A 19,845-nucleotide genomic window follows, 5' to 3' on the forward strand; every position below is an offset into this window, starting at 1 on the left:
GAGAGAGAGAGAGAGAGAGAGAAATGAAAGTTAAAAGGAAGAGAAGAAGAGCTGAAAGAAGAAAAAGATTCATATCTACAGATATTTTCATTATAACCACAAAGAAAAAAGCACATGTAAAATGTCTAATTTCGATCACAGCACACCAACCGCACACACATATACACGTGTGAAAATTGTATTTTATTTGACAGAATTAACACTGTTTCACTATTAAAGTGCTTTTAATCCATGCACAATATGACTTATTCTACACTATTTTTGTGTAAAACATTTCCTTCTTTAATTAGAAATGTTTAAAATACAGTCAACACTGTAGGTGAAGTCTAGTTGTCTTGTGCAGAAGATTATTAACTATGAAAATCTTCTATACAAACACCATAATATAATATAACTCTATTTGTATTTAATTATTAGTACCGGGGAATGTTCAATTCATGATTCAACTGCTTATACAAAACTCTCCGGCTGTTCAAAATTAATTATCACTAGTATGAAAGCAGCAATTAAGATAAAACTGGTTCACAGTATTTCTGAGCTTGTTAGTCAAATCTTAAAGGTACCAGGACACAGTGAACATTTAATCACAATAAGTTATTTTGTGATAATAAAGTTCAGGCAATGTTAGTGTGGTGGTCTGCAATATAATCTGCTCAGATCCTGGTTGCTGAATTCCGAATTACTCCTGCGCCTCCAGCGCCTCCAGCACGGCTCTGAAAATGGCGGCGACAGCCACGGCTCCAGGGTCAGGCAGGGTGACCCTCTCAGCCGCGATGTAGCTGGCTCGTCCCGCCCTCGCTGTGAGGTCACGGGTCGACTCTGCCCCCACAGCTGCTTTCTAAGGGAACGGAAAGAAAAAGATGACAGATGGAAAAAGAAAGCAAAAGACAAGATAATTCAAGAATAGCACACAAGTTTAATAATAAATACGAACAAATAAGGGCACAACTTTCCAACAGAGATGACAAACATGTGGAAAATTATGAAATTGGAGAGAAAATATATGCAGAATCCAGAAACTAATCTAAAAATCTTTCTGGTAAAAGATTAAATACTGCTTTTCCTCTTCCTGCAGCAACAGTCATTTCATCCCAAGTGGGTGTTAGCTAATGTTAATGGAAAAAGTCATTTTTTTGAGGCTTACACTTGTTAAAGTAATGAAATAAAGACATTGTTAAGAAGGCATCCATGTCTGTGTACAAACATACTGCATATATACAAGGTTATTCGGCTGTTTTCTGGAGCAGATCTGAGTCTTATTACTTCAAAAGTCTGCAGTACTGGATGGTGCTGTCAGCAGCTTTACAGCTTAAATAAAAGCTGCGCTACTTGTTGAACATTATCTTCACCTGCACAGCCGTCCGTAGAACAGCCATCTGTCCGCTGAGTGGTGCTGTGATCAGTTTCATCAGCTCATCCACCGCAGGACACAAAGCATCCAACTGGAGAATGAAACAGAAACAGAGATATAAAAAGAGACAAAGTACTAACTGAGGATCTGAGAACCGGGCAAATGAATATATCAAGCAGGATAAACTTTTAACAGTAGGCAAAAATGCATGGAAAATAGCAAAAATGAGATAACAACTCACCATTGTTCTGTCTCCAGGGTCGGCACCTCCGTATCTGGAAGACAGTTGACATTACAGATTATTTAGATTCATGTGAAGTGTTTCTTAACCTTTTCTGACACACGATCGAAGCAGTTTAAGACTCGTCAGGGCATCGTGTAAGTCTGAGTGAGGCTCCAATTACTTATCATTGATTATTTATTACTGTATGTCCAACAAAATTAGAATGATTCATGACAAAACGCACATCACTACTTCCTAGAGCCCAAAGTGAGTCTTTAGTCTCCAAATAATGTACAAAATACAACGATTAGAAACAGAGAAAAGCCTCAAACTTCACATTTGAGAAAGTTTCATCAATTAATATTCTGCCAAATCCACATATGCAAGAATCGACTCATTGTTTCAGCACTAAATTTGATTCTGGCAAACTTTTAACATTATATTCAGCAAAAAAAATGTAATATACTGTGTAGATGCTTCTATTAAAATATAACGGTGACACTTAAGTTTCTGTTGGAATGTCTGGAAATCTTCTGGGATCATATCTGTTTGCTCCACACAGGGATGTTTTTCAATTCAGCTTTTACATATTTCCTTTTCTGATTTTTTCATGTGATATGATCGAAAGCTCTGGAACAACTACTAAATGGGCCTTATGGTGAGATTGTTTTGTGAGCTGCTGTTTCTAAAAGGTCAAGAATGAACTTTGATCATCAGTTTTTAAGCAAACATAGATAAGAAGTCCTTAAAGTATTCAGAAAAAGTGGAAATTTAAAGATCTATAACTCCATGACAAACTGGCAATCTCCATCTGCTGATGAAGCTCATGTGATATGATCAAAAGACGCAGAAAAGGAAAACAAAAAGACACATTTTCACTCTCTCTCAAAAAAAACAACACTGTAGTGGAAAACTGCCTTTCCATGAATAGGCCGGTAATTGTACAAAGATAACATTTATGTCAATAAGAGATAGTTCCCATGGGAACTTGGAAGGGGAGGATCAGTGAGGTCACATTTTAATTTTCTGTGTGTGATGAGCGAAGGCCGCTGGGCCATGTGTGGAAGATACCAAGTACAATTGATACATGTTAGAGAAGTCTGAGACAGCATTGTTTTCTGAGATGAGTCATGTCTGGATTATTACCAAAGTCTTAAGATCAAGCAAGGTGGGGTTCAGCAAATAAGCGCCACATTAGGAGGGGTTATGAGAGGTATATAATTTAATGTTTTATGATTTTTCATTAGGTTCTTTATCCTGGGATCAAGGCCTTGGTTTGCTTTGTATTGCTCTTTATGCAGAGTAAACCTATTCACATTGAACTCTACCAACTTCCAGTGTATTTCTTTGAGTCTTTCTCTTATAAGTTTTGAGTTTAAGTTGTGGGTGACCTGAAGATTTATTGACCCTCTAGCAGGATTTCCCACAACAACACGCTCAAATGGATGAATCAAAATGCACACAGTCGTTACAATACTATCCAGTACCTTCTCATGGCTTGTGTCCCAGCATGCATTGCGCTGGCCCAGGCTAAAGCGTCACTTCGCCCCTCGGTCACATGACCAGCCGCGGCAGTCAGGAACAGACTGTACAACTGAGAGAGACACATGAAAATAAGTGTGTGTGTGTGAGCTGTCAATCAGTGTGTAATCTTACTTATCAAATTAAGAGGAAAACTTACTGCTCCTGAAGACCCGCCCATCTTCTCCTCCACCAATCCAGCAAGGACTGATAACAGTTTCCCGGGGCAACCAGGGACCACATGATGCTGTAGCCACTCCTGAATGGCTGAGTGAGTATGTTAGAAGATTTTTTTTAAATATGCCTGTTCATTGTTTTTGCATGTTGTCTTTATATTTTATGTATTTTTTGGCACCACACACAGTTTCTTACCTCTAGCAGCTTGTGCGTGTGTGTTCCCACAGTCTCCGTCCCCGGAAGCACGGTCCAGGGAGTTCAGTTCCTCCTGCTTTTCCAACAGTGTTGAACAAACCCTCTCTAATGCCTTACGCATCACAGGACTCAGTGGTCCTAGCAGAAAAAAAACACACATACTATAGGTTTTTTCTTATGAGACATAAATGTATGAGAAGGTGTCCCAGTGGACAAGGTTTCGAACATGGGAAGTTGAGGACATGATGTGCCATTATAATACATGATATCCTCCAGTAAATGAGTGACGCGATCAAGGAGGACAAGGGAATAACAAGGGCAACAAGCACTGGACTATGATAAATTAAATTGCACTTCCTCTACTGGCCAGAAGATGGCAGTATTGAATTAAATAGAGGGTTTCTGCAGGGCTCACCAAGTCAAATTTAAGACTTTTTAATACCTATTTAAAACCAATTTAACACCTGTTTCACAATCACACCGGACAAAGTATGAAACTATGATGCAAAAACACGATATGGTCAAGAATTATTCATTATATCACATTCTTTTCAAGTACTTCCAAGCAGTATATAACAATGATTCCCAACGATACAATAAATTAAATTATTGCAACCTAGACCTGGATAAGCAGCAGAAATGGATGGATTTTGGCTAAAATTGACTCTTGCCTATTATGACTTGATGAGCTTTGACTACTGTAGTGAGCAATAGTGACAATATTTGCAACAGGTCTGAGGATGTTGACAGAAAATATGCAAACACCCTTTTAGCTTATAGATGTATGACATCTACTGACAGCCTGCAGTCAAATTAACAGTCAAATAACTTACATTACTATCTATGGCAGGCAAGAGAAAAATATTTATTTTAAAGGCTTTTTAATATATTCTAAGGCTTTTTTTTAGGAAAGTAAAAATGTAAGGCTTTTTAAGACCTGCAGATATCCTGAAATCGAAATGAATAAACTTCTCTCTAGAAATACAGATTTTTTTAAAAAAAGTCTAAATTGCAAATTTTACATTTTAATGCCTCTGTTGGTATTAAACATTATTGAGTTATTAAGATATTGAGGCTTACAGACTAGGCTACCAGCTGCTTTTTGAATTTTAAGGCTCCAGTAACTGACAAGATGGCGGTGAGCTATAAACCGAAGTTCACCACATAATACACGACATATATACACAGTATGTACCCTAGGAAACTGACCTTCAGGGTGAGTGGCGTCCTGAGGCCGCGTGGTCATGGCTGGAGCATCTGTGATGTAGCTGCGTCCGCTCACGCAAACACTGCTGAGGTTTGGCCAAGCGGAGGCGCCGGTCTTAGCATCTGGATGAGATAGGAGAAGTTTAAGAGTGTGTGTGTGTGTGTGTGTGTGTGTGTGTGTGTTTGTGTGTGTGTGTGTGTGCAGTCTTACCAAACAGTTTCAGTATTTCCTGATTGGCCTTCATCATCGTCAGCGACACTCCCGCCATCTCCAGTGATGTCATGAACGACCCGGACATCACCCTGGCAACCACCATCCCACGACTCTCTGTAACCGTAGAGACCGCCAATCACATTCCACAACTTCCTCAGAGATGTTGACCATTGAATGGAGGTCAAAAGGTCCAAACTTTGAATGCGTGTTAACACATGAACACAGATAAGCGAATGTATCCATACAAACACACACACGCTGTAGTTACCCAGACAGATGATGGCAGCTCTTGTAACCACCGCCATCTCCAGACATGACAGCGCTCCCAGGTTGTTCACACACACAACCACACTGTCTCCTGTATCAAGGATGAAGGACACACACACACTGAGTTTAAATAAATTGTGGCTACATACACTTAAAGTCAATATAATTAAAAGATATAATAGATTATACTCAACGTACCAGACTTCAGGGGCAGATGTGATTGGCTGTCAGGATTGGTCATGTGGTCTATCATGGTCTTCACCACCTCATCTGCAGACGCCACCTGATTGAGAAGATAAGTTAATAATACTAACAAAAAGAAGAAGTGAAAAAGGGTAAATGGAGTCACATAGATAGTAGATTTGGGCTGTTACCTGCTCAATCTGAGTCTGACTCACCTTTGACCTTTTGATTCCAGGTTCACCGTGGATTCCTGCAATGGATTGAAAACACCTGTAAACATCCTACAACTCTCTCCCTCATCCTCTCAGTCCTTCATCCTTCTTAGATGTGGTTTTATAAGTTCTCTCTATACCTTTCTTACAGCAGAATACCAGTTTGGTCTCACTGGAGCCACAAAGTCAAACAAACATGGAGGAAAATCTTGTTACTTGTCATACCCAGTTGTGCAAAAGTTGTGATAAACCAATAACTCTGCTTCCAGAAAAGGGTAAAACACCCCATGTACTATAGGTGGAAAATGCCTTTTTACTACAAACACTGTAGTATCACTGCTAATATGTCATTAGGAAAACTCAATCAATTGGTTTAATATATTAAAGAGTCAAATAAAATAACAAAAAACAAACTAGAGGCGACTGCAGATAGTTTCTCACCTCACAGTCAAAAACATAATAGGGACATTGTTATCTACACTGACGTGTTTTTTTTCTAAAAAGAAAGGTAATGTTGACTTTTTCAAATGTCAAATGAAACTCCATTCACCTCCATTGTATTGAGGTGGAGACAGATACAGTAAATATCCATGGTTAGATACCACTGGGGAAAAGTACAAATATATTTTAAATTTGGTGGAACTGACTCTTTAAAAAGGTTCTTTTAGTTCCCAAAAATGTAAATAAATAGACGTAAGAGTTTCAGTAACAGTCTTGTCAAAGCTGCTCTCATGCTAGCTACACTGCCAGTTAGCTAGCATGAGCTAACATATTAAACCTACAGTTGAACAACAAAGCCTGTGGTAAATAAATAGGTCTACATGTCTGAATTTAAACCTAATTATATGTAAATTAATAATAAAACATTATAAAAAGCATATTTTTATTATTCTGGCATATATATCTGCACAGGAATTTATATTTGGTTCAGAATAGATAGACCTAAAATCTTATACTGGTCTGTCCTTCCGGTCTACCTCTCCCTCCTCCTCTCTCCATCCTCCTCTCCTCCTCTCATCGTCCCTCACCCAGTCCCAGCTCCATGTCTCCTGGCGGCAGGTCAAAAGAAGGCAGGCAGCCTGGAACGCTGCACGGAGACAGACTCACGCCAAGTGTACCTGCAATACAAAAACAACAACAAAAAAATGTATGATTATGAGAATGATCCCAGTAGCCATGGAGCAGTACGTGAATAAACAGGTGAAGAAGACTCACCAATCCCCTTCAAGACCTCCGTCACCTTGGAAAAGATCTTGTCCAATGAGCAGCCTTCTTCTGCTAAGGCACCTGCCAGCTGAGAGAAAGTGTGACCAGATTTTTAAAGGCAGGTTATTGTAAGCTGCAAAAATGTTTATTTTTTAACAATATATGATCACTTAATAATTATAAAAACAACAGATCAGACACATGGAGGCAGAATCCCATCTTCTTCTCCCATTGCAGTATAATCTGGTTCATACAGACATACTGGACTTCTTTAAAAGGACCATTTCACCAATTTTCAACCTTCTAGCTAACCCTCTAGCTATCTGGATTAGGGATAAGGAAAAGCCTGAAGTTAAAAAGCAAGTAAGTGGACCTTGAGTTAAGATTTATTAATGTCAAACTACTATTTCCAAGCTCAAGCATGAACTTCCACACCTGATATTGCTGTTGTTCACCTTGTGTATGAAGATGGTGCCGCACAAGCCTCTCCTCCCGGCCTTACTGGGGCGGTCGAAGGCGCAGTCGTCGGCAACTATCACCATGTCAACGGAGACGCCGTGGTTACGGGCTTGTTCTGCGGCCAATCCAAAGTTGAGGCGGTCGCCGGTGTAGTTCTTCACAATGAGAAGGACCCCGGAGGCTCCTGGGAAGGGATGAGGATTGTTATTCTTTCATCATTTATTCATTTAATTATTAATTATAGTGTTTGAAAATTCCTGCACTTATGCCACTTTAACACAATGAGTATAAATAAGGAAGTAAAAATTAAAAACGTGGAAAGACAAAACAGCAGCGTACCTGCTTTATGCAAGCAGAGAATGGCAGCCAGGATGCTGGCAGGAGGTGGCGACGCAAATACTCCACCTGCTACTGCTGCGGACAACATACCTGCACCGATATAACCTGGAGACAGAGAGAAAGAGGAGGATGGAGGAGGGGAGAGTGTGAGAAATAAAAGCTTATTTTGATCAATTTTAAAATATCAACGTGATGACACAGTAAAACTCTCTGTACGTGTGTGTAGCCTACATGCATGAATGGAGTCTTACCCCCGTGTGCAGGCTCGTGTCCCGACCCTCCTCCTGACAGCAGGGCCACTTTGCCCTTCAGGTTGTCCAGGTCGGACCGAAGCACAACCCTGTGGCCCTTCAGCAGAGACAGGCCCCCGCTGGCCCTGGCGAGGCCGCAGAGTGCTTCATCCACACAGCCGTCCACTGAGTTTATCAACTTCTTTTGGGGCTGAGAGACAGAAATAAAGAACTTATCAACAAAATATGAATAAGCTCCAAAAATATGATGTATGATGTATTGTAATACTTTAAACTGGCAAAAAATATACCAAGTAGCCTGTCCTGGACCAACATGAATACTGCTTACATATTAATGCATTCATAATAATAATAGTAATACTGACTTTGCATAATAAGTACTTTTGTGTGTGGTGGAAAATAACTAAATACATTTACTCAAGTACTCTACTTTAGTACAATTTTGAGGTACTTTTACTTTACTTGAGTATTTACATGTGATGCTACTTTATACTTCTACTCCACTACATTTATTTGACAGCTTTAGTTACTTTTCAGATGAAGATTTGACACAATGGATAATATAACAAGCTTTTAAGATACAACACATTGTTAAAGATGAAACCAGTGGTTTCCAACCTTTTTGGCTTTTGAAAAAAAGCAGTGTGTAGTCGGGGTCACATTTCAGATGTCTATGAGTTGTTAACAGCTGCAGCAAATAGTGATTTTTCCCTCTAAACTTCTCACATGCTTTCATTTCAATAAATGTTCAAATGATCCAATATTTCACCAAAAATCAAAGATTTGTATATCGAAACTTTGTTTTTTCTTCTTTCCTCTCCCATTAATCATCTCACGACCCCTCAGATTTATCCGCTGACCCTTTGGAGGCGCCCGACCCCTATGTTGGGAACCACTGGACTAAACTAGCTAACTGTATATAAAGTAGTTGAAACTAGCTCCACCTCCAGCAGCTACAACAGTAACATGCTGCTCTAACACTGATGCTTCACTATTAATAATCTAATGATGTCATATATAATAATATATCAGTCAGAGGGACCAAACCACTACTTTTACTACAATACTTTAACTACATCAAGCTCATAATACTTATGTACTTTTACTGCAATACTTTGACTACATCAAGCTCATAATACTTATGTACTTTTACTGCAATACTTTAACTACATCAAGCTCATAATACTTATGTACTTTTACTTACTTTTTAATAGTAAGTATTCAGTTCATGCATGACTTTTACTTGTAATAGAGTATTTTACATTGCCGTATTGGTACTTTTACTTAAGTAAAAGATCTGAGTACTTCCTCCACCACAACACGCACACAGTTAATTCCAAGTTTACACAAACTGCACAGTAAAATTTTCTTTCATCTGCAACAACAAAACGGTATAAAAGTGGGATTTACAACTTTCCCTGCAGCTCTCTAATCACCGCATGGACTCTGATCTCTTTTGACTGACAGGTGTGCAAAACAAAGCTAACTCAATCATGCTGAAAATCCTCCTGTCATTCTTCATGTCAGCACAAATGTACAGTGAGACAGACTCTCTGTTTACTGCATGTCTCCAATTACGGTCCATAATCTAATTTATTAAATGATTGTTTACCTCCATTTGGATTTTTGTTGCTTCTACTTTTCCTCTTCTGACAGCAGCACGAACCAGCAGAGTGAAGTCAGACAGATTAAGTCAGAATGACACCGGATGTAATACCATGTTGTCTAGAAAATAAAAGTGCATGATTCATCTCCTTTAAAGTTTGTTTGCACAACTACAGTGACCGTCCTAAAATATATAAATAAAATACGGTTTCATTATGTAAAATATGCAGCAAAATAAGACTTGACATTTTATTATTTGCTAAAAGCAACGTCCATTATTATAGTATTGTTTTATTTTGAAACTACGAGAGGAAGTATTGACTTATTTCACAAGAGGTGGAGGTGGAGTGAGATACCAGTCACTCCTACTTTTTTTTTATTTCCGGTTAATTTATTGACTGGTCTGGATTTCAACAACATTTGCAGTGGAATCTAATTCACACACATCCCCCTCTCTTCAGGATGTTTATTAATTATGAGCTTTTATGGCAATTTAAACCCAGTTTCAGGAAACTATGTGCTTTCAGAAATAACTTATTTTATCTTAATACAGAATTAAGAAATAAAACCCAGTAATCCAAAATTAATGCAAGATGTTTTTTTTTGCCATTTTAAAGACAATATTTTAATGAGATCTAATGCAATGAGTTTGTTGTATTTAACAGGCTGGAATATGCAGAATTCACTCAGTTTACCTGCAAACTTGCTTTGAGTAGGTGAGGAAATATTTGGGGGGTGGGTTGAAAAAAAATTAATTATAAAATGAATTCACTTGAAACAAAACCTTTAGAGCTTTATAATCATGGTAATATATTCATTTTAACTCATCAAATAGTCTATTACAGACATTTGTGGCATGTCTATCACAGTCTCAACTATATACAGTATATAGTTATAGTTATAGTACTTCTATAATGTAGATATATATATATATATATACTTATATATACTTTATGTATATACTATAATATTATATATATAACACATTAACTTTTAATACAAACTTACTGTATTTTGAGTAAATAAATAATGAAAATATGTGGGGGTGTGTGCAAAATATCAATTAAAAAATATATCACCTAATTTTATATATTTTAAATTGATTTATATTCATAATACTGTAATATATTTGTCACTCGTCAAATAGCTACAGACATTTGTGGCATCTACTACAGTCTCCACTGAACATAATAATAATCATAATAATAATAATTATTTAATTTATATAGCACTTTTCAAGTGCCAGATTTCCAGATTAAAAATGATTTACACAATACAAATAAATAAATAATAAAATTAATTAATTAATTACAAAAAAATCAGAAACCCATGTAGGCCCTCTGTATGACAAACAAGAAACAGGAACATTAGAGCACATTTATCAAGCAGCACTGAGTCCATTCATAAAACAGATGAAAGTGCAAGTGCAAAATAAAAGGAATAAGTTCATAGAAAGCAGATAAAATGTAAATAAAGGAAATAACCACATACAGCCCATAAACAAATAAGATGCATTACACCACTTTACCATTACACCAAAGGCCTATAACATTGTCCAGGTGTTTATAAAGTGTATCCAGCCTCATAATAATAAAGGATGGGTTCATGAAATATAATGACATAATAATTTGTGGTACGTGTTACACTCTCTCCGGGTCAATATGTCAATGACAGGAAAACAAATCCATTAATTCAACATCAGCCGAACTTCACGTTGAACTTCCTGTTTGCACCAATGTGTCAAACTCCAACAGGTTTTGCTTCATAGTGCCACCGTCTGGACAAACTTCTTATTAATGGAATTGAATGTGTAAGATGTCATTTCACCTTTACGGGATAGGTTCACGATTTTTCAAGCCTTAAAACAACAGTCAGGTCCCCAAATTAATATAGAAATAGGTTTTTCTTGCTTTAATCATTCATCCTTTTCATACTGACTATTAGAAGATTCCTTCATAATATGCTTATAATGTAAGTGATGTGGGACATGTGGGATGTGATCTGTGCAAACATGTATTTAAAAGTTTATCTGCAGCTCATATAAAGCTTCAGCGTCCAAATGAGTCAAATCAAGTAGATATCTTTCAACGTTACAGTCTTTTTTAGTGCCAAAGTCTCTCTTTTTGTTACTATACTTCCACCGCAGCTCAACAGGGAAACTGTGAAATCATAAAATGTGTGACTGTGTGGACACATTGTGGATTTTGGCCCCCATCATTTACACTGAAAGCACATTTGAATTTGATCTTTTAATAACCAGTATAAACAGGAGGAATGATTACAGCGAGGAAAACCCCTCTTTCAGGGTTCATCTGGACTCCTGACTGTTTGTTTTTAATGACAGAAAAATTGTGAACCTATCCTTTAAATCCCTCTTCAAACTCCGCTCCTTCGGGCTGCTGCATAAACACATCAAACCAACCCTCTGGTTCCTCCTGCATGACGCACGGAGCCCAGCCAGTCCGCTCAGCTCAGCTCAGCTCAGCTCAGCTCCGCTCGGCTCAGCTCAGCTCAGCTCGGAACCGACCAGAGCAACATGCAGGATGGCGAGCGTGGAGACAGCCGCGGAACACGAGCGAATCCTGCGGGAGATCGAGAGCACAGACACCAACTGTATCGGGCCGACCCTCCGGTAAGTACCTGGTGGCTGAACCGGGATTTTTTTTTTTTTTTTTTTTTTTTTTTTATAGCCACAGTGAAGCCCCGCTGAACGGCGTCAACCAGAGCAACCGAGGGAGCGCGGCTAGCTGCGACTAGCGCCGAGTTAGCAACTTCTCCCAGACTCCCGGAGCTTGCACAAAACTTTAACGACCATGCGTCCATTATCGGACAGCTAGCCGGCTAACTTTAGCAAACATAAACGCCAGCTAATTCACGCTACGGCCACTGGTGGCTAAACCCAACACGGTGTCTCCTGGCTGTCTGGTTTGGCCTAACAGTTCCGACTCGACATTGTCCTCATAGCTTTGTCGCCAAAGTTTGACAACTTATCCACAGGGCAACTCAGCAACTTCGGCTAACGTTAGCAACCTTAGCTAAGTAATTGACATTCTGCTCACTTGGTGGCAGAGCTCACAATGGGAGTCGAGGTTGTTTGTGGTAGCTAAGCGCTGTCTCTGTTTGACAGGTGGCTTTTTTTTTGTGTTTTTAAAGTCGGTCAACTTGTATGGAGGAGTTTTTTTTAGTAGCTATTTACAGTTAGCTTGCTAGGCTGTTAGCAGCAGCAGCCAAGATATATCAAAGGAGTGTCAAGCCCTGCCTCTGTCTGGGTTAATGAATGAGAAGTATACTGACTGTTGCTTTAGTGATGACATCGCATTGTAAACCACATTAAAAAAAAAAAAGGCACTGGTTTGCTTTTTTATTTTTTTTTTAAAATGCTCAGAGAGTGTTTGCTCAATAATGGAGTGGAAACTGCACTCTCAGGCTGAATGGCTTTTTCTGTTTATGTTGGTGTTTGTGTGCCAGATACACATGGTTTCACATCCCATTAAGTGTGGGGGTGGTGATGATGGAGGGATAGGGGTGGGGGGGGGGGGTATGTTTTTGATGCAGCACTTCTTATGCTGTGTTTGGATCTGAAATGGGTCACAACCCTGTTTCTGTTCAGCTTTTATTACGAAGAGCGATGTTATACATACATGTGCCAGACTCTCAGAAACACAGAGGGCAAAGTCTGGTTTGTGGTTTTGTTGACATACGTTACCTGCATTTCATTTAAACGTAACCCTGATTGATTTTCCTTTTTATCCTAGTTAAAGGACAGGTTCACAGCTTCTCAAATCTGTCTTAAAACAGCAGTCAGATGCCAAAATGAACACTGAAAGAGGTTTCGTAAGCGATAGGGGGCCAAAATCCACAGTGTGTCCACAGTCATTTAGTGCAGAAATTTATTTAAAAGTTGATTTGAAGCTTATATATGTCATATTAAGTGGATATCTGCTACATTTACAGTCTTTTTAGCACCAAACTCCCTCTTTGTGTCTCCCTGTTGAGCTTCGGTGGAAGTATAGTAACAAAAAGAGGGACTTTGGCACTAAAAAGACTGTAACGTTGAAAGATATCTACTTGATTTGACTCATTTGGACGACTGAAGCTTCATTTTAAATACATTTTTTTGCACAGAGAGAGGACTGTTTTCTATTTCTACGTACATTTGGGTACTTGACTGTGACGTTTCACATCAAGGTATCTTTTATTTTTTAAGTGGTCTTTTCATGCCCTCTCTGAAGACACTGCGTCCTTGGCCAGCGGTCTTTGAACTGATTGTCCGAAGAGGAAATAAACAGCGAACGAACAGGGAAATGCAGTAGGGAGGAACTGGGCTATTGAGGGCTTATCAACGGTGTTTACAGTATTTGTGGAGTTGTGTTTTTCGTTCTCGTCCGTCTGTGTCGGACTTTTTCCTCTTCATAGACCCCGTTTAAGCTTGACATTTAGGCCAGTCACTGTGCCTGAAGTGTGTGTGTGTGTGTGTGTGTGTGTGTGTGTGTGTGTGGTTACTGGTCCTCTCAAGAGCCTGTTGTGATGTGACTTGACAACTTTGTGTGACACCTTCGGCTGCCACATTCTCCTCTGAGTGTGTTTGTGTGTGTGTGTGTGTGTGTGTGTGCCGGTCAGTGCCAATGCCACGGTGAGCGACTCAGGCCGGCAAGCGGACGACAACACGAATATTTATTTTTCTGTCAGCACACACCGCCGTGTGATGTTTCATCTCTTTCCAGCCTCTAGTTTCTGTCCGGCTGAGTCTCAGTATTTCCACTTCAGCTATTACACACACACACACACACACACACACACACACACACACACACACATTTTAAATGTAGTAGCACAGTCTATGTTTGGAGCTGTCAGCTTCATCATTAGCTATATTTAGCCTGGGGAGATTTTTATAGAAAAAGAAGGGTCACTGTTGGCTCTACAACTAAATTTTTGGATTGTATCTTTACGCTGCTTTTATCGCTTTATCGACCAAAATCGATCAGCATAAACATCAAAAAATAGATGTTTTACAGATATAAAAATGTTTCTGGAGCTAGAAATTGCTCTGCTGGTTGCCTTTTCCTTTTGTATGTGTGTAAAACCAAAGATGGGAAACAAGAAAACACATAAGTGACTTGTTGATTTAAATAGTAGCTGTTAAATTTGAATTATTAGGCTTTTAGTCACAATGACAGGTGCTGGTAACAAGTCATCAAATGGCTTTTCCCCCTCTGAAAGTCTTTTTTATGTAGGGCTGCAAAATATGATTTTATTCGTTGTGTTAATTCATGAAATAATCATAAAAAACCACACATTTACATACATTATAGTGTGTTATAAACTATTCAGTATCTGCTGATAAATTCTATATAAGGTGCTAAAAGTAAAATGTTACCAAAAAGTATTTTATCTTAATACAGATTTAAGAAAAACAACATTTTCTAAGCATTTCTGCATTTGTAACTAGCAAATGTTATGGATTTTTACTTAATAAAAGCCTGAAATATTTAATTGTTTATTTGATTTTTGGGCTGCAATGAATGAATATTTTCATAATCAATTAATCTGTTGATTATTTTCTCTATTAATTGGTAAGTTGTTTGATCTATAAAATGTCAGAAACTGTTTCCAAAAGCCCAACATACAACCTAAAATATCTTGTTTTGTCCTGATCAACCCGAAGATATTCAGTTTACTGTCATAAAGGACTGAAGAAACAAGAAAATATTCAACATTTAACCAGAGATATTTGGCATTAGTTTCTTAAAAAATGACTCAGAGTTATTGATTCATCATCAAAACACTTGGCAATTAATTTTCTGTCAATCAACTAGTTGATTAATCAACAAATTGCAGCATTAATTTGATTAATTTGATCTACTAGATGCATAGTTTTGTATATTCGACCCATATTTTCAAACATAAGGATTCTAATAATCAGCTTCCTCCAAACCTTCCTAGACAGTCAGGAAAAAACAGGTTTGTTGTGTGTGTGTGTGTGTGTGTGTGTGTGTGTGTGTGTGTGTGTGTGTGTGTGTGTGTGTGTGTGTGTGAGCAGGTCGAGGCTGGCTGCAGCATTCCTCCCTGACAGCAGAATAACTCAGGATAGATCAGGACTAATCATGTGGCCAGCTCCCCCTCAGGTTACAAACATTAGCTCAGGTCTGTTTATGTTGTTCCTCAATATGGAACTGTTAAATTATATTACACTATATATGTTTATCACAATGTTTAGCCAATAAAACTGATACGAATCTGTCTGTAAAGCCTCTCAGTTCACATTTAGAGGTGAATTTTCATTCAGATATTTGTGGTTATTGAAGAAATGTTACCACGTGAATATTTTTGCATATTAGTCACAACGACAAAATGTGTGATCGCTTTTGGATGTTTCTCCGAGTGCCTCATAACATTTACCAGCGGATGAGTCTAATCGCTGGTGTCTGAGACTGACAGATCCTTTCACTCTGCAGACTTTATTGAATGGTTGTTGCTTCGTGTGATAAATGTATGTTTGTGAAGGCAGGCTGTTTAAAGTCAGATTTAAAGGAGCAACGCCACGTTTGTCTCATCCGCCGCGTGTCCAAACAGTATTTTAAGTAACCAAAGTATCGCCACACTACTCATGTTACCTTGTTTACACACAGCAGCTCTTTTCAGGTTGTTATGACTGATGAGTTATTATCAATCTTTGAATGAGCGCTCACTTTCCTCGTCTTTCTATACAACTATGATACCAAAACAATAGCGTGTGGTTCGTCTAGCTTACCAAACTATCGCACCATAGGCCGTCCATTCATAAAGGACTGTGATGTGATAGATTGTTAATACATTGTTGATCAATGTAGCTTGACAGAAGCATGTTTCTCATTGTCTTACTGAAGAAATATATCATTTCATGATTGCATTCAGATTTGTTTTAGAGTGAAATCTGCTTTATGTGACTGATTCAGATGTTTAAATTTGCATTTAAGTAGCAAGTTCTGTCTTTGGTGATATAATTTTGCCTTTTTGAGACTCTTGTTTGTTTCCTTAATGGTGTTGTCAGAGTGCTGCAGCTGGTCGGAGGTTCAACGGGCAGGTTAGCACCTTCGCTACAGTGCGTCAGTCATTTATTGTTCATATCGGACCGTCCGGTTTCGTGCAGACTCATTCGGACTGTCGCCACTCTTCAGAGTCAGCTGTTTGGAGTTATAAAGCTTTAAATTAGTGCTGAAAGCTTTAGACGATGAAGATTAATCAACAACGCTTTTGATAATCAACTAATTGTTCAAGCAAAAGTGTCAAAACAGTCCCTGGTTCCAGCTTCGGATACTTGTGTGTGTGTGTATATATATATATATTTAAATTGAATTTAGATTTATGACTGTTTGTCAGATAAAATAAACAATTTAAAGATTTCACTTTGTGCTTTAAGTAATTGTGATCGCATTTTACGCAGTTTTACTTATTGACTTTTTATACATTCTTATTTATGTGAAAGAAAAAGCTCATTTCTCTGATTAACTCTAATTTTTGCTACTAAATCAGACTTATTTTAGAAAGTTTCTGTTTCTTCATCATTGATCATGACAATTAGCAAATCATTAATCATTTACCTGACACAGTTGCTTTAATTTTGGAGCCAGTAAGTCGGTGTAAACACAGCTGACGTGACTGATTATCACACTTTTCATATAAAAACAGTTAAATGTTTGTGATATATGAGTCTATTTAAAGTATTTTATAGATGATCGGTAACTTTCAAGCCAATAATCAGTCAGTTTGTGTTGCTGTTTCTTTGTTTACATGATCCATCTTTCTCTGAGTTTCTACCTGTTTCCTCTTTGCGGTCGATGAGACGGTCGCTCCGATCAATAACAAAAATAACAACATAATTCACATGAACACACACAGAGAGAGAGAGAGAGAGAGAGAGAGGTCGTTTCAGGACAGAGACGCCGATGAGCTGCGACTATAAATAAAAGAGTAATGAAACCGTGTGAGAAATTTTTAGAAAAGACAAAAGAGACAGATGAACCTGTGACACAGCAGTTCTCAGCAGCGTCCCCCGACTCGAGGAAACAGCCCGTCTGGGTCTCGGATGTCAAGACAGGTTCAGCTGCAAAACGGCAAACAAGTGTAACAAAGCAATGGAAACGTAGATAAAGAGTTCACTGTGCTTGTTCCTTTGTCACAGAAACGCATGACCTTCTGTTGACTTATATATACTAACACTTAATTATATTACTGCAAGTTCAGGTGTTTTCTGCTTTGTTTGTTTGCTTTAATTGTTTCAAAATTTAGAAATAGACTGTGTATTAATCATTTAGAGCAGCAGTAGGAATGGACACATGGCTAAAACTGTCGTGTGTTTGCACCTACAGATGCATTTATTTACATTATTGGTTAATCTGCTGATTACTGTTCTTTTTAGATTAACTTTTAAGTTTATAAAAATGTCAGAAAATAAGGACGAGTGCTCATTGCAACCATGTTTTTTTGCTTATTTTGTCTGACTAACAGTTAAAAAACCCCCAGAGAGATTCAGTGTCTTAATGATATGTAATAAAAAGAAGCAAAAAATCATATTCAAGAGACTAGAAACAGCAGATTTTTGGCAATTTTTATCTGTTCAAGTTCATTTTTTGTCATTGCAACAATAAAAAATACAGTTTATTAAATATTGTTTATGTCAGGACCAGCCAAAACATAAAAACTTGCACATAATCAACTAATTTTCTCTCAATCAACTAAACAGTAAATCAGCTAAATGCACGTCGTTATTGGTGTTTTTTGCTTTAGTCAAATCCTGCAAGAACACCGAGATTTGTATCAACGGTTTGAAACCTGTTAGATTAGTTTTTCTGCTCGTTTCAGAAACGCGTCACCGTCGCTCGTGTTAACTTATCTGTGTTTGTCTTTGGCTGAGCTCGTTTTCGAGGTCCGCTGCCGCACGTCGCGTCGGCTAATCTAATCTGTCGACTCCAGTCATGCGAGTGAGGAGAAACCCCTCTGTGTGTGTGTGTGTGTGTGTGTGTGTGTGTGTGTGTGTGTGTGTGTGTGTGTGTGTGTGTGTGTGTGTGTGTGTGTGTGTGTGTTTGTGTGTGTTGGTGTGTGTGTGTGTGTTGAACTCCACCCTGTATTTAACAGCATGCAGCGGGTGATTTTTGTCAGATTTAGCCATTAATAACAGGGAAGCTTTATGCGTCCGCTCGTAATGTGGTTTTTCTGCTGTGGCCATGGAACATGCTTGTTTCTGATTGGCTGTCGGGTGTCCAATAAAAACTTATGGAAGAACAGCTCAGACGTCCCCGCTGGACGTATTAACCACAGGTCTGAATCAGTGCTGAAGGTATATTAAACTGCAGGTAACCATAGCAACAATATTGATGCTCTGCCACCAGTTAACTCTTAACTGGTCGAGCTATGCTAACTGTATGCTAACTGCTACTTAAACTGGAAGTATTGTTTCGAATTGAACAATAATCTAAACTTAAGCTCCAAGATACTTGTTTTTGAAGCTTTCAGTCACATCTCATGGCCTTCCTCAGCAGATGGAGCTGGTTTAATCATTTTTATGTGACCAGTATGGACTTGTGGGGGAGATATTTTAACCCGTGTCCCCATTGAAACCCGGTCTTTAGCATCAGATGTGAGTTTCCTCCTTGATCCTTTTTCGGGCGTCCGTTGACTCCTGCACGATGACCTTTGACCCCTTCTCAGTCGATGCTGTGAGCAGTTTTGGTGTGGCGTTCACAGACAGTGGGTGTTCATGCAGTTTCTTACCCAGAATCCCCACCGTTACACCGATTTAGTAATTAAATCATCATGTTTTGAGAGTTTTTTTGGTCAAATTCTGTTGTGAAAATTAATAATTTGGAGCAAATTGTAATAAAAATGAGATTTTTGTCAGATGTAAAGCATAACAGTAGAACACAGATCATTGCATTAAACATTAATTAGAGTATATGATGTGTAATCTCGCACATATTTGCTATATTGTCTCTTATTAGCGTTGTGATATTAGTACGTTGCACAGATGTAGGAGGGATATTTGCACGTTTTAGACATTTAACACGACCCGAGAAATTCTGTGTGTGTGTCTGAAAGGTTCAACTAGTGAGAGAAGAGAGGGAGTAACTTGCCACGAGCTGTGTTACAAAACACACACACACACACACACACACACCCAGCTGAGTCATCACATGTACTTGCAAAGACACACATTCATACACACACACACACACACACCACACACGTCTTAAGTGGGTTAAGATCCTATTTAGCCAGCTGTCGAGCAGTCAGCAACTCCCTCCCTGCAGATCCAAGGATCGAACACACACACACACACACACACACACACACACACGTACACACAGCTGTTAATAATGATGTCATAATTGAGAGCAGCTTTCTTGAACTTCGTGTCAGTATTCCTTGTTTTCAAACTTTTACTTTCCCTCAAATCC

The 19,845-nt window shown here is 38.5% G+C and overlaps 2 protein-coding genes across 9 annotated transcripts in view; one reads left to right on the forward strand and one right to left on the reverse strand.

Annotated features, from left to right (window-relative positions):
* Window positions 1-162: 162 nt before the first annotated feature.
* On the reverse strand, window positions 163-9,520 carry tkfc (triokinase/FMN cyclase). The gene is made up of 17 exons (XM_067579284.1): window positions 9,417-9,520; window positions 7,805-7,994; window positions 7,554-7,658; window positions 7,211-7,398; window positions 6,765-6,843; window positions 6,578-6,667; window positions 5,553-5,587; window positions 5,353-5,437; window positions 5,156-5,245; window positions 4,885-5,001; window positions 4,677-4,796; window positions 3,468-3,605; window positions 3,256-3,362; window positions 3,062-3,168; window positions 1,593-1,626; window positions 1,350-1,442; window positions 163-838 (listed from the first exon to the last, which is right to left on the reverse strand). The coding sequence occupies exons 1-17, from the start codon at window positions 9,420-9,422 to the stop codon at window positions 680-682; spliced, it is 1,743 nt and encodes a 580-aa protein (XP_067435385.1). The 5' UTR covers window positions 9,423-9,520; the 3' UTR covers window positions 163-679.
* A 2,275-nt stretch (window positions 9,521-11,795) lies between these two features.
* exoc6b (exocyst complex component 6B) overlaps window positions 11,796-19,845 on the forward strand; it is a 114,894-nt gene continuing 106,844 nt past the window's right edge. For 3 of the 8 annotated variants that reach the window (XR_010925515.1, XM_067580513.1, XM_067580517.1), the window contains exon 1: window positions 11,800-12,041. Coding sequence is in view for 6 of the 8 variants with exons in the window: in XM_067580513.1 (XP_067436614.1) it covers window positions 11,953-12,041 (89 nt within the window). In the remaining 2 variants the exon portion in view is untranslated. Of the gene's footprint in view, window positions 12,042-19,845 lie in introns of all 8 variants that reach the window. The other 5 variants (XM_067580518.1, XR_010925516.1, XM_067580515.1 and 2 more) reach the window with 5 other exon arrangements.

The sequence above is a fragment of the Thunnus thynnus genome, chromosome 22, assembly GCF_963924715.1.
Source record: "Thunnus thynnus chromosome 22, fThuThy2.1, whole genome shotgun sequence".
NCBI lineage: Eukaryota > Metazoa > Chordata > Actinopteri > Scombriformes > Scombridae > Thunnus > Thunnus thynnus.

Excerpts from the sequence above, each read along its gene's own strand:
- tkfc (XM_067579284.1), bottom strand. Across the intron at positions 7,659-7,804 it reads ACACGAGCCTGCACACGGGG|GTTATATCGGTGCAGGTATG; the intron begins GTAAGACTCCAT and ends CTCTGTCTCCAG. Across the intron at positions 1,627-3,061 it reads GGGACACAAGCCATGAGAAG|ATACGGAGGTGCCGACCCTG; the intron begins GTACTGGATAGT and ends ACTGTCTTCCAG.